The sequence below is a fragment of the Nicotiana tabacum genome, chromosome 10, assembly GCF_000715075.1.
Source record: "Nicotiana tabacum cultivar K326 chromosome 10, ASM71507v2, whole genome shotgun sequence".
Lineage (NCBI taxonomy): Eukaryota > Viridiplantae > Streptophyta > Magnoliopsida > Solanales > Solanaceae > Nicotiana > Nicotiana tabacum.
Window position 1 is genome coordinate 4,433,306 of NC_134089.1, and position 14,472 is coordinate 4,447,777.

A 14,472-nucleotide genomic window follows, 5' to 3' on the forward strand; every position below is an offset into this window, starting at 1 on the left:
GCATCTTTACCGACTCCTTATGCTATTTATGCTACCTACTAATGTGGAAGAAAATACCAGAACCTCTATGGGATAAAAGAGGAGGTGAAGAAATAGCATCTCATAAACTGGATGTGGCAAAATCACCCATAAAGGGCTTGTGGGTCATAGATATTACGGTTTTCAATAGTGCCCTGTTGAACAAATGGATTTGGAGATTTGGGTTGGAGGACATACAAGGCTTTATGGAGAATGGTCACCATCGACATGTTTGGGCGTATCAAAGAGGTTGGAGGAAACTTTCAAATACCTGGACCATATGGGGTAGAGCCTTGTGGAGAAGCTTCATTAAGATGTGGGTTACTTTTCAGAGACATGTCTAGTTTACAGTGGGAGATGATACTAGAGTCGGCCTTTGGAGAAAGAGGTTATGCGGAGATGCCTCCTTATGCAATGCATTCCCTGTCGTATGCAGGGAGCAGGAAGGAGGAACTCTGTGGGACTTCAAAATTCTGAAGAAATTTGCAGGTTTGAGAGATGGAAGAATTTCAGAGCTACTTGGGTTCCTCAACAAGTAAAGAATATCAATCATGAACAAATACAATTCAAGATGACAGGGAGAAAGATTGATCTGAATGATCATCCATCCGAGATTACTATGAAGGGAGGTGACAAACATCTCTTACCTCTCAGTGCTGAGTCCAAAAACACCAACCAAAATGGCTTCTTTGCCTGGCCAACAGCTTGTGAAGCTACCATAAAGCCGGAGAACTTGAGAAAAATATATATACGCTAGTTGGTATTTCATGTGCATGGGGGTCAACGGTAAAGTTGTCTCTGTGTGACCTATAGGTCACGGGTTCGAGCAGTGGAAGCAGCCACTAATGGTTGCATTAGGTTAGGCTGTCTACGTCACACCCCTTGGGGTGCAATCCTTCCCCAGATCCTGCACGAACGTGGGATGCCTTGTGCACTGGGCTGCCCTTTTAGAGAGTTCATTAGGAGGAAAACCGTCAAGCTTCTGAATTATATAGTATGTTATAGAAAGACAACCCAAGCAGGAATCCTACAACATTCATGCTCCTTTAACTCACATCCAATCAAACAAAATCCTGATCACAAGTCACAAAAAACATTCCAACTAAAAGCGTAAAATGGGGAAGTTTAAGTAAAATTATTTCCAAATTTAGAAAAGAGACATTCTATTTGGAATGGACTACAAAAGAAACAGGGTCATATACACCAACATTTCAAAATCAGTCAACTTGCAAAATTTCTCGATAAAGTTAATACTAAACAAACAGATACTTTCACATGCATCTGATGATCTGAACAAACAGGCAGGAAAGGAAATCATAACCACATACTGTAACATCACAAGACGAGATTCTTGCAGATAGACGCCAGTCGACATTTTCCCCAGAAGGTGCTTGTATGAAACTAGCTTGCAGAGCATTCACCTTCTGCTCGCTAATGACACTCTGCACAGAAATACTTCCCCTAATCAATCAACTATGCCCATATGTATAGCAAAAAACAAATACATCAACAGTTACATATCCATTCAGAATTAGTTGGTGTTAGCTATATGGATCGTCTATATTCATTTCATTGTATTAGGGTTCGGGTGTGCTTAGATGGGACGTCGCAACGACTAATGATAGTTAAGTTTATAGCACAAACACAGATTACAGCAACTCATCTGGGGTTCACAGATTTAGGAAATGAAAAGAAATGAATTTCATTTCAATCGAATTGACTATCTATTTCTCCCTTTCCAATATGCCTATCTGAATACCTAAAACAAGAAAATGCATAACCAAAAACAAGAATATATTCCATGTTTATATTTCAACCAAGAGACTAACCCTAAACCATTTTAGATCAAACAACACACACCATAGAAAAATGTACACGTGCAGATTCATGCTCAGTCAAGCCATGATACTAGCACCCAAGTATGGCCTACTGCTCAAGCTGGCACAGATCATGGGAGACCATGGTTCAGATCCCAGCAGCGACAAAGACAATAGATGAATTCTTCCTATTTGTCCAAGCCTTAGTGGACAATGTTACCCAATACATGTGCTGGTCGAAGATAGTAGGTAATCGGTGGAATAATCAAGGAGTGCGCCAGACATCACCATTACCAAAAAAAACATGATTCTATATGCAAAAGGTTAACATCTTTTTACAAAACTTCGTAACACCAATTATAGGATCATCTGACATTAAAAATAATAATAAAGAGAAAAATCCACGAAAAGAGGAACAGAAAAGGAACTTGATATAGCAACTATCTCCAGATATTATCAACTGAAATATTCTAATTACATCACGTCTTAAACGAAAAGGCTATACAGAGACACCTTATGCAGTGTAATATAGTTTCACAGATAAAGTTGATTATGACCATTCAGAAAGATAACATTCAAATAAGCACACACCTGGGCAAGTGAACCCTCAGGAGCAGATAATCCATAAAATTTCAGCGTCACGTCGCAGTGGGAGTTTCGATGCTTTAATTTTGTAGACACACAAAGATTTTCAAATCTACCGCAAACAATCTCTGTGTGATCTATATCAATTATCCGTGCAGCTGCCCTACTGATAGAAACATCTAACAAATACTGGATCATATTCTCTTTTCCATACTGCAGTACCAGTTCCTCATCTGGCTGGTAACTTAGTAGTTTATTGATCGCCTGCCATTCCTCCCGGGTCAATTGGTCCTCCAGTGTATTAGCTTCTTCAGAAGTATCCCCTGCAGACACATCTGCAGTAGCTGTACTCCTAAGGTAACAAGGAAAAACAGGACAAAAATCTAAAATGTGACAAAGATAGCTAAGATAAGAGCAACAAATAAGGAATTTCAGAAAAATAAAAGATAAAATATAAAATTGTTTGAGACAGATCAATGGATAGTTTATGACAAACCATCTAAAAGAAAACCAGCTTCTCTTTTTAAGCATCCTTTGTTCAGCTGCCTCCTTTGATTTCAAAGATTCAACTTTTGCATGAGCAAGAAACCTAGAAGACAGTCCACCAAATTGAAAAAATGTATCATTAATTGAAGTGAATACGATCTAGAAACAACATGAAGTTTCAGAGCATTCAAGGATATAACAATGTGGTGAAAAGAAGAGGTCTGAAAGAAGGCGAGGATTCAGGGGCCAGAGAACTGATCTTAGGGTTGTACATCAAAAACCAGTAATTTGGAATGGGATATCACCATTGACACCAAAATTATTCCATTTTAAGAAACTCCTCAAATATGCAAGTTTCTTTTATGTTTGATAGCAATTTAACAATATATCTGAAAAAGAATCAACTTTGAGATCTCGATAGTCAACTCTAGGATAAGAATGGAGATTTGCAACTATAGGAAAAGACATGCAACTCTCTCCAATCTGAAATCACCTTTCTATCAACCACATACCACAAGCACAGCTCTTTAAATCTCAATCTCAAGGATAACGCAAAGAAATGATAGCTGACTTTAATAGTTTGATTTGCATAGCAACTTAAACATAGGACACGCCGACCTGAAATGTATATACAAGCGTCAACTGAGAAACGAGATCATGGAAAGAAGAGAACGAGCATGGACTATAATATCACTGTCACCTATGCAGACATCAAGAAGGAAATAAACTGCTTCCGAAGTGACAGCTTTTTCGTGCAACATCGCGTACTTCATGTTTTCGTACATTTTGTAGCATGTACGTAATTCCAACTTATGTAAATGGCCAGTTGTTCTCTTTTGAGATATTATGCTTTTAAGTGAAGTTTTGTTATGACAGTGTATACGCATAAGGGAATGACATTCTGTTGCTATCAATAAAACCTTAATCTGAAACCCACCCACCCCCCAAAAAATTATGGAAAAAAAAAAAACAAGACAAAGAAACATCATCGTGTACTGCCTAGCTAAGCCCCCCCAAAACCCACATCAGCTTAGTGACAATTTTACAGGAAAAACGGAAAGCAATAATAAGAGTCAAAATGAAGAGGTTAATCACCAGCTATTTCAATATCAAGAAACATGAAAAAACGTACGGGTAATAAGAACAAACATTATGTAACCTACCTCCATAACAAAATAACCTTAGGATCAAGATCTTTCTCAATGTTTCTGATCTCTGAGCTATCAATATTCGGCAGCTGTTGCAATGAATCAGAATATAATTGTACATAACGCCGACGAAGATGACATAGGGCTTGAATTTGGTCCCAGGAGAATCTATAGCTGCAAAAGGGCACAACCAAACAATTTCTTTTGGTGAATGAAACATGAACAATATATCCAACAGATCAAAATAATTCACTTAAAGACAGCAAAATCTTAGCAAAGATGGTGTCAAAAGCATTTCTTTGTGTTATCCTTTCTTCTAATGATCATCAGATACAATCAAGATGGTGTCAAAAGCATTCAGTATATAAATGTATATAGGGTCATCGTATTTCAGCCTTTCCTATTTTACCATTAACATTTATATTCTCCCCCTTCCCATAGTCGTCTCTGGTGCCTTTCATAATTCTTCTACTATCTCTTTTCCTTTGAATGTTGCATTTGCCATAAGCATTACGTCAACTATCACGGGAAGGGGTACAAAATCTGTATAATAGCCATCTATTTATCTCGTCATATATAACAGTCTAGGGGTGTACTTATGCCTTTTCCATTTGATTTCTCAAACAATTTTAAAAAATCTTCTCCTGAATATTGCAAGTCTACTTGTTTATTGTCTTCCTGCACTATCTCATTCAATTATTCCTATGTTTGGTGATATGTCCATTGTCCAGGTAGACAATCAGATATACAAAGCTGCAGAAAAGCATTTGAACAAAGGTTGCTAAAGCAGGAGTTAAATGGTATGGGGAGAGGAAAGGACAACATGGTGGCAATCTATAGAGCTGTGAATTTTTTTTATTTTTTTGGATGCTATACTTGGAGACAGAAGTACAAGAGGCCTACCAGTTGAGGCCTGAGGGTCAATAAATATAACTGTCCCTAGATTTTTACTTTATGTAAAGAGGGGGCCAACTTTAAGAAAAAGTTGGATAGAAGTACAACTAAAAGATAACTTTACAGTTAGGGTAAAGAACTAAGAAACTCAGCCAACGCTTCCGGCTCTAAAACATTTGCTGAGGTTATGTTGCACCAAAAATTAAGTAAAAATATACATTTGTGCTTTAGATTAACTACATTGTCCTTTTTGTTATCACCTAGATTTTTACTTTACAAGATAAATTTCCATCCACACTTCACAAAGCCCCAATCCAGGCTGAAACACCAAAAGAAAAGATGTTTAAATCATTTACGATCACCAGCTACACATCTGGATCCTTTTCTCTTTAACTCTTATTACAAGTTTTTAGATGCTGAACCACAGAATGCTAACTCATGTCCTTGGAAGAACATATGGAGATCAAAGTCACCACTCAAAGTGGCTTGTTTTGAGCCACAGGATAACCTCCAAAAAAAAGGTGTTCAACTCTGTAACAGGTGCCATCTTTGTGGAAAAAATCCAGAAATCATTAACCATTTGTTCTTGCATATCCTATTGTTTCACAATTATGGAATTTATTTCTGAATATGCTGGGAAGTAAATGGACAACGCCTGAAGATACAACTGATTAGATGAGAAGTTGGCATAGAACAGACATGCCAAAAGAAGAACAGAAATGGTGGAGAAATATCCTCGCCATTACATGGTGGACTATTTGAAAAGAGCGAAATGCAAGATGCTTAGCTCTATGCAGAGATATAAGACAACTGTATACTTTTGTCTTCTTTTTGGTGTAAAGAGGATTTGATTAGTGACTAGACACACTCGTGCTGATTTCATGTGAAACTGGATCATTCCATAATAATTTCAAGCAAAATTCGTGCAACATTTATAATACTTACCCTTTTCTCAAAAATATCATTTTAAGAACACCAAACACTTACCACATTTTCCTCTGCTGCAATCCTGCACGAGCGGCATACCGCCACCAACTACTGACATCCTCTGAAACGGGCACCATTGGTCTCAAATGAGAAACTTCAATGTATGTCTTATATCTTGTAATGACCTCCATAAGTCTTATCCAATCATGATATTGAACCTGTTATGGTTGACATTATAAGAACTCAAATCATTGCTAGCAGACAACAACTGAACAATAAAAGTTACTTTCTATTTCTTTCCCCTTCCATTAGATGTTGGGGAAGTAGATCTGTAATGGTTGACATTATTTGAACTCAAATCATTGCTACCAGACAACAACTGAACAATAAAAGTTACTTTCTATTTCTTTCCCTTTCCATTAGATGTTGGGAAAGTAGTGGAGATCCCCTGTTTCATCAAAGCAACCCAAAGAAAGTGTACAAAAAGAAAGAGCTTTAAAGTCAGAACACAACTAAGAAGTTTCTCGAGTACCAGGAAAGTAAAGGGACGAATTTGATGGGATCAAGTCTCACAGTTTTCAGTAGCAATTTGGAAAAGGTCAAAGGTAGAAAACCCCAGACCTTTCTTCATAGAAATAGTAGGTTTTATAAGCAAGAGAGTAAAAGAGAAGTAGAACAAGAAAATGAAAAGTAATCTCTCCAAGCCAACTTGTTTATTCCTGTCAGGGGCAATTAAAGCAATTACTAGGGATTCAGAGGAAGAATATTATGTCGGCTTTAGGATAAAGATTTAGGAAATTGTAATAAATCGATAGTAACAGATAAGGATTGAAGAGGACAGAGAATAGGAACGTGAATAAAGAAACTCAAGAGCACTGTGTTTTAAGATACAAACGAAATAAATAGGTGCTGTAAAACATAGTAAAGGCGCTAGGGCACTGTATGATGCAAGTGTGGTGTCCAAGTGCTTTGATTTTTCATGGATTGCATTTCATTTGGCATTTCTTAAAACAGAACAATTATCACAAATTATTTAGAAAGATTTAGCAACAAAACAAGGAGAAAGACTAGCACCTCATTGACGGTCAACGATACGTCACTGATGATCAGAGAAGCCATCTCAAAGGGAACATTAGGATCATTTCTTTCTTGATTTCCCAGACGATGATACTTGAGGACCCCATTAATTGGTGACACCAAGTAGTTGCGATCTTCCGCCCATCCAGATAAGTTTCTACTGTTATTTGAAGGTTCATTAATACCATCTTCAAATATCTGAGCAACGAAAAGAGATTAGAAAGGAATAAAGAGAGAATATCATGGGAGTGGACATGAATCCTATCCAATGGCTAACATGAACATGTAAGTCAGAGGCATATTTTCTAACCACAGTCATACGACAACAGAAAGTAAGAGACAAAATAGTAATGTACCTCAATCCATTCTTTTGGAGTAAGATCCTCCCATTTCTTGTCCAACTTCCATGGCTTGCTGTTTGAATCATGGTACATGGCAAGCCTTTCAAGTTGCACCAACTATAAACCAAAAAAATGCACCCAGTTCAGCTATCATGGTCGTTATTCTTTGCAATACTAAAATACATTTACAGTTGAAAACCAGGAAATCCAACCACTTGTGGTATGTAGCATGCTCCAAGAAAAGTAATCATAAAGCATTCTAGGCCTCATTTGTTTGCACTTAATGGAGGTCTAAATCTTAATCATTCAGATCTCAGACATTACGTGCGTTTATTTTTAAAGACTGAATCTTAATTATTCAGATTAAGTGTGTTTGTTTATTTTACTTCACAACCACTTAATGGGTCTGAATAGGTCTGTATGATTAACATCTATAACAGAGACTTAATTTCATTAAGATGCTACCACATATTCATTATTAACTGTCGTCACCGCCTACCATTATCAACTACCACCATGCAGCCGCCACCACCATACTCAATGTCACAGGGGTGTTTTATGCTCCACAAAAACAGCCTGCGCGGCAGCCAAGTCTCGACTTAACTTCAGCCTGTTCCAACACTCGGCCAAAATTCTGCAACTTTGGACTTAGATTTATTTAGGCAGCTTTCAACGTAGTAAGTAGATACTGATTTTAGGCAACGGAAAATTGAATGAAGGGACAGAAAATTAAAGTGAACAAAAGGCACAATATACAGGAAACTCTTTCCCAACTTTGTATTTAACTCGAGAATACAAAGAAAACTCAAACTCCGTAGTACATCCGTGTACAAAATGAAGATCACTCTTGACCCTCACAAGACTACTCTTAGCCTTAGGTTGTTTTCACTCTTGAAAAGAGGTTTTGGACTCCTTCCTAACTCAATTGTGTGCTCTCACACGTTTTTCTCTCTCTCTTTCAAAAAGGGAAGGGTGTTGTCCATTTATAACATATGAACCAGCCCCATTTACACAATAGTTGCCTATATTTAGGCTTAGGCACTTGCTTAGTCAGCCCACTACTTTAGCTTAGTGTAGTTGACATCCCCAACTACTAGGATCATGTAAATCATGCTAAAGATAATGAGATTATGGCCCTCAAAAACGTGCTAACTCCTGCCAGCTTTTTGGACAATGCTCAACTGCTGCCCATCAGCATGTGCCGATAACCGCCTTTGACTTTGTCAATCCAAGACTTGCTGCCCAATTTCGTGCCATGGCCTGGACCAGGCGTCAATGCCATTGTATCCAGCTGCATTGTGCCGCAATTAGCCTTGCCATCGCCCACGAACTTGGCCCGTTTGCCGCAACTCAATGGCATGACAAGTCTGCCCGCGCACTGCCTTTCCGTTGCACATTTGCTTGCCTTTGCCCATCCGTTTTTGCCTTGTCTTGGCATCACTGCCTCATGCCTTGATGCCTTTGCCGTGATTAAGTGCCATTCTTAGCCCGCAACTCATTGTCAAGCTCTTGCCAAGCTGCCTCGCCTCCGTCAAAGCCTTGGCCATCACTTGCCCGTTTCCCATTTTTGACATTGGTGCTGCTCATGCACCAAGCTTTGCAACACTCTTGCTGCCTCATGACAACACTCTTGTTGTCCGGTCGAGCTCAATTGTTGGAGGTCTAACAAACCACCCACACTCTTTGAAACTCGACGTCCTCGTCGAGGTCAACTCAATGTAAGAGTCCCAAGGGGTTGACAATCAACGCACCTTGACCCCGTTTCTCTTCAGCTACAATTGCATTGACACCAACAGCTTGTTTGTCACTGTCTAGCGCCTCCAATGCAGCTCTCTTCTCCGCGGCAGTCATGGCATTTAACACTGCCTTGTTCGGACAGTCCCTCGCTCGATGTGGTCCATCACAAAGGAAACAACCACTGAATTTGCTGCCCTTCTCCTTGCTCCTTGAAGTTCCAGCTTCCTGCTTTCCCTTCCCCTTGTCTTCATTTGCATTGCCATTTTCACATTTCTTCCACTCCTTTGCCTTGTCCTTCTTTCCGTCGTTGGACTTTGAAGTAGAAGTTTCATCACTCAAGTGAAAATCGCCCAATGCATCAGCCGCAGCCACAGCACTTGCGAGGTTTTGAATATTCTGCCTTCGCAACTCGAGTTGTGCCCACTGTTGCAGCCCGCTCATGAAGTTGTGCAACTTGTCTTCTTCCGACATGTTGCTGATGCTCAGCATCAAAGATGTGAACTCTTTCACATATGCTCTAACTGATCCGGTGTGTTTCAACTTTTTCAGTTTGTCCCTAGCAATCCAAGATGTATTACTAGGAAGGAACTGATCCTTCAATTCCTTTTTAAGCCGCTCCCACGACTCAATCTTTGGTCTACCCAAACTTTCATCTTCAGCCACACGAGTGCGCCACCATAACTTAGCATCTTCACTCAAATACATGCTAGTCAAGGTTACTTTCTCCATCTCGTCTTGCACACGAATAGCATGAAAGTACTGCTCCATATCCCAAAGAAAATTCTCCAACTCACGTGCACTCCTTGCACCACTAAATGCCTTAGGTTCAGGAATTCTCACCTTGAGACGTTCAGCACCACATTGAGGAGCATCCTCGCCCACAGCACGTCGTAGCACCACTGTTTCCGTCCTCAGATCCGCATTCTCTTGACTTAGCCTTGCCAATTCTGCCTCAAGGTAGGCAAGCCTTGTCATAAGGGTCTGAAATTCTTCACCATCAGGAACATTTCCCACCAATGCTTCCAGTTTCGTTATCCTTTCTCGCAGTTCATTGTTACCACCAGCCATGTTCTCGAACAAGACCACGAAATCTGCCACAGCCCGTCGTGTCTCCGTCACGAACCTGCTCCGCTCTGATACCAGTTGTCACAGGGGTGTTTTATGCTCCACAAAAACAGCCTGCGCGGCAGCCAAGTCTCGACTTAACTTCAGCCTGTTCCAACACTCGGCCAAAATTCTGCAACTTTGGACTTAGATTTATTTAGGCAGCTTTCAACGTAGTAAGTAGATACTGATTTTAGGCAACGGAAAATTGAATGAAGGGACAGAAAATTAAAGTGAACAAAAGGCACAATATACAGGAAACTCTTTCCCAACTTTGTATTTAACTCGAGAATACAAAGAAAACTCAAACTCCGTAGTACATCCGTGTACAAAATGAAGATCACTCTTGACCCTCACAAGACTACTCTTAGCCTTAGGTTGTTTTCACTCTTGAAAACAGGTTTAGGACTCCTTCCTAACTCAATTGTGTGCTCTCACACGTTTTTCTCTCTCTCTTTCAAAAAGGGAAGGGTGCTGTCCATTTATAACATATGAACCAGCCCCATTTACACAATAGTTGCCTATATTTAGGCTTAGGCACTTGCTTAGTCAGCCCACTACTTTAGCTTAGTGTAGTTGACATCCCCAACTACTAGGATCATGTAAATCATGCTAAAGATAATGAGATCATGGCCCTCAAAAACGTGCTAACTCCTGCCAGCTTTTTGGACAATGCTCAACTGCTGCCCATGTGCACAGCATGTGCCGATAACCGCCTTTGACTTTGTCAATCCAAGACTTGCTGCCCAATTTCGTGCCATGGCCTGGACCAGGCGTCAATGCCATTGTATCCAGCTGCATTGTGCCGCAATTAGCCTTGCCATCGCCCACGAACTTGGCCCGTTTGCCGCAACTCAATGGCATGACAAGTCTGCCCGCGCACTGCCTTTCCGTTGCACATTTGCTTGCCTTTGCCCATCCGTTTTTGCCTTGTCTTGGCATCACTGCCTCATGCCTTGATGCCTTTGCCGTGATTAAGTGCCATTCTTAGCCCGCAACTCATTGTCAAGCTCTTGCCAAGCTGCCTCGCCTCCGTCAAAGCCTTGGACATCACTTGCCCGTTTCCCATTTTTGACATTGGTGCTGCTCATGCGCCAAGCTTTGCAACACTCTTGCTGCCTCATGACAACACTCTTGTTGTCCGGTCGAGCTCAATTGTTGGAGGTCTAACACTCAACCACCACCACCAACACTCCCACCACCACCATGCCACTATCATCCTCACTCATAACCGCCACCATTATCGACCATCACCACCCACTATCTCCACCACTCTGACCACCATCATTCTCACCCACAATCAATAGTCATCCACCTCAACTGCCACAACTGACCACCCATCACCATCAACAACCACAGCCGGCACTGCTCATCATTATAACCTACTACCACTCACCCACCACCTTTCTTAGTCACAACTACTACCACCACCCACCATTATTAACTACCACCATCACCATCCTCAATCATAATCGCCACCACTACCAATCACTACTAGCTACTAGCACGAACCACCACCATCAACCAAAACTACCACCAACCACCGCCTCTAGTCGGCATTCACCTGTTACCCATCACAACCAACAACTATCATATTTAAAAAACTATATATTTTATTGATAGAATATTAGATTAGTTAGTATTTCATTTGAATTTTATGTTTATTAATTTTCAAATAAAGATAAATTTTATATATTCAGACGTTAAAAATCAAACAGTCTTAATTATTTAGTATTCAGATCTTAATACACATCTTAATATATTCAGATGTGTATTCACATTCAGACGTCTTAATCTTAAAAAAAACAAATGAGGCCTAAGTAGGGAATTTTAATGTCTGTTTTACCAATTACAAGGAACAGTACTATGTTCTCAAATAATAGAACACAAAACAAGACAAATTTGGTGTAAGAAAATATAAATTTTTATCTTGAATATATTCTAAAATTACTTTTCCAGTATATTTATATTTATTTATCTTTATCTTTTTCCCTATTTGTAAGTGAAATTGAAGCTTCAGTGAATAAGCAAAAAAACAAGTCAACCACACTGGAAAAAACCAAATTTGTGAGACAGGACTTCACAATCTCACTCAAGATCAATCAATAGAATATCACGGAAGGGACTCACAGCCTCAAACACCCGCAACTCAGAAACACTATAACCAGATCGCAAAGTTTACCCGGAATACAGCTTCGGAAAACATGCTATACAAGACCAATTAAGCATGCTATCGAACACCAGAAACAAATTAAGAGGATGTTAATCAGCCAGAAGAACATTATGGACTCATTAACCAAGGAAAGAAAGGTGTGCCAGTTCAAATAGAAGAAAGAAAAACCTACCTTTACTTTGACCAATTAAATAAATTTAGCAATACACAGAAAGCTGGGGTTAGATATACAGAATCGGTGGAATACAAGTATTTATCATTATCTTTTTCGTTATCAAAAAAAAAAACAAGTATTTAAGTATCCCAGAAATCACCAAAATTCGACACCTTAGTTTCGTATGTCACTCTTCATGAGTTTGCAGCTCACTTCCCAATTGTATCAACAGGTCCAATTATCGAATCAACCCACTAGATAAGTCTCAAAATATCCATTCTTAGATCCACGTCATTCCTAGGCAAACTCAAAAATCTTCATCTCCTACTAACTGATTCCGATTGACGGCAATATTGTCATTTCTCTGAAAGATCTCTTAGTCTTCTTCACTTTGCCAAATGTCGGGCTTACATGCAAAGATAATTGAACTAACTCTAATCTTGTATTTGAATAAGTAATTGCGGGCAATCTATGAAAAAACTCTAGCTACTCTCTTAATGGCATTATGTAATCTACCTCACTGTAAAGCGGGAAAAGGAATAACAATATCCCAAACCAGACACAACATTAGAATGCTCATGCACAACAACGCCAATTATGGCATACAAGTACTTTGTTTCACTCTGACCTTGAAGACAGATTATCCCAATTTGGGACCAGAAAGTCAATTTTCTTGAACAATCTTTCGCATGAAAAAGAGAACAACTTACCTTACGCAATTTATCCAAAGCGCCACTTGTATCGAATGTTTCATTCCCTTGTTCATCCATCGTAACTGCTGCAAGCTTTGCAAGAGTAACCCCACAAGAAAATGGATGCCCAGGATTGCTAAATTTGTGGCCGCCCATTATATACAAAAGAAAGAAAAACAAAGCAACCTAAGTGAGAAGCCATAAATCAAAGATCACAGTTAAAAAACTAAATAATGGAGATATAATACAATGAACGAAATGGGGAAACTCAGCTCAGGTTAGAAAGACATCAACAACTGACACGGACATACCTGACAGAATCCTCATATCTGACATGGACATTGCTAATTGAAATCTTGAGATTTCCAATTATAGTAGCAATTAATGATCCAAGCCAAGAATTTCCAGCAGGTGGCTGTAAATGAAAAGGGTGACATTAATTTTCCAGGCAACTCAAGACTGCAAGCAGGGAATAACAAACAAAGGTAAAGAGCTTGCCAATGTAAGTAAATATTACAAAGCAATTGATCAGATGCTGCAGTTGGATACAAATTCAAATAATTAGTCCGAAAGTGAGGACAGAAATGCTATTTTTAGTGTAGATGTTCTTTATGTCTACAACATTGATTTAAAGATGCTAACTATCATACTAGAGAAGCAACCAAGGTGGTGCTCAAAGAATCACTATGACACATAAACAAGGAAAAGGTCAAAACCCTTTGATTTCCTTTGCTGCGGCTCCCACTCTTGAATCTTTCAACATAACTGCTTGAGGAAATCATGATTTGCTAATCTCTCCTTCATTTCAGTTTCCAGCACCACAAAAGCTGTTTGATGATGAGGGCATTAAGCAGGAAATACCAAACATACTGAGCATTTAGATTCCAGAGAATATTCAGAATTTTGCCAGGCATAATCAGATAATTTGCATCCACCAGCACAGGCAACGGATAACTCTATCTACCAAGATTTAAGCAGATGAGAGAACACCTAAAACTTTTTTTTGCCTCTATTGAGATTTGAACCTAGGTCTCCCGTAGTCCATTCCAACTGCATTGACTGTTAGGCCACCAACTTGAGTGTTTGAATACTTAAGACTCCACTTTTAATGATACAGCGTGACATGCACCACAAAGTAGCAAATGCTCTCATGCTCCATAGTCCCTCCAAAGTATCAACAAGCGCCAAGGAAGCTACTTTATACGCTCTACATCTCCTTTTGTTTCCCTCTGAAGGACAAGCTATACATCACATCCTTCATTGTATCCAGTGTTGTCTGTTGTATTCCAAACACGGTTAGTACAGTACTATTCACCACA

At 39.4% G+C, this 14,472-nt stretch overlaps 1 protein-coding gene across 4 annotated transcripts in view; it reads right to left on the bottom strand.

Moving 5' to 3' along the window:
- Positions 1 to 14,472, bottom strand: part of LOC107798809 (uncharacterized) — a 97,922-nt gene that overhangs the window by 61,503 nt on the left and 21,947 nt on the right. For all 4 annotated transcript variants that reach the window (XM_075222503.1, XM_075222502.1, XM_075222505.1 and 1 more), the window contains exons 7-15: positions 13,465 to 13,568; positions 13,172 to 13,289; positions 7,309 to 7,410; positions 6,950 to 7,150; positions 5,936 to 6,093; positions 4,070 to 4,228; positions 2,917 to 3,009; positions 2,427 to 2,772; positions 1,347 to 1,460 (exon numbers count right to left, since the gene is read on the bottom strand). In XM_075222503.1, coding sequence (XP_075078604.1) covers positions 1,347 to 1,460; positions 2,427 to 2,772; positions 2,917 to 3,009; positions 4,070 to 4,228; positions 5,936 to 6,093; positions 6,950 to 7,150; positions 7,309 to 7,410; positions 13,172 to 13,289; positions 13,465 to 13,568 — 1,395 coding nt within the window. The remainder of the gene's footprint in view (positions 1 to 1,346; positions 1,461 to 2,426; positions 2,773 to 2,916; positions 3,010 to 4,069; positions 4,229 to 5,935; positions 6,094 to 6,949; positions 7,151 to 7,308; positions 7,411 to 13,171; positions 13,290 to 13,464; positions 13,569 to 14,472) is intronic.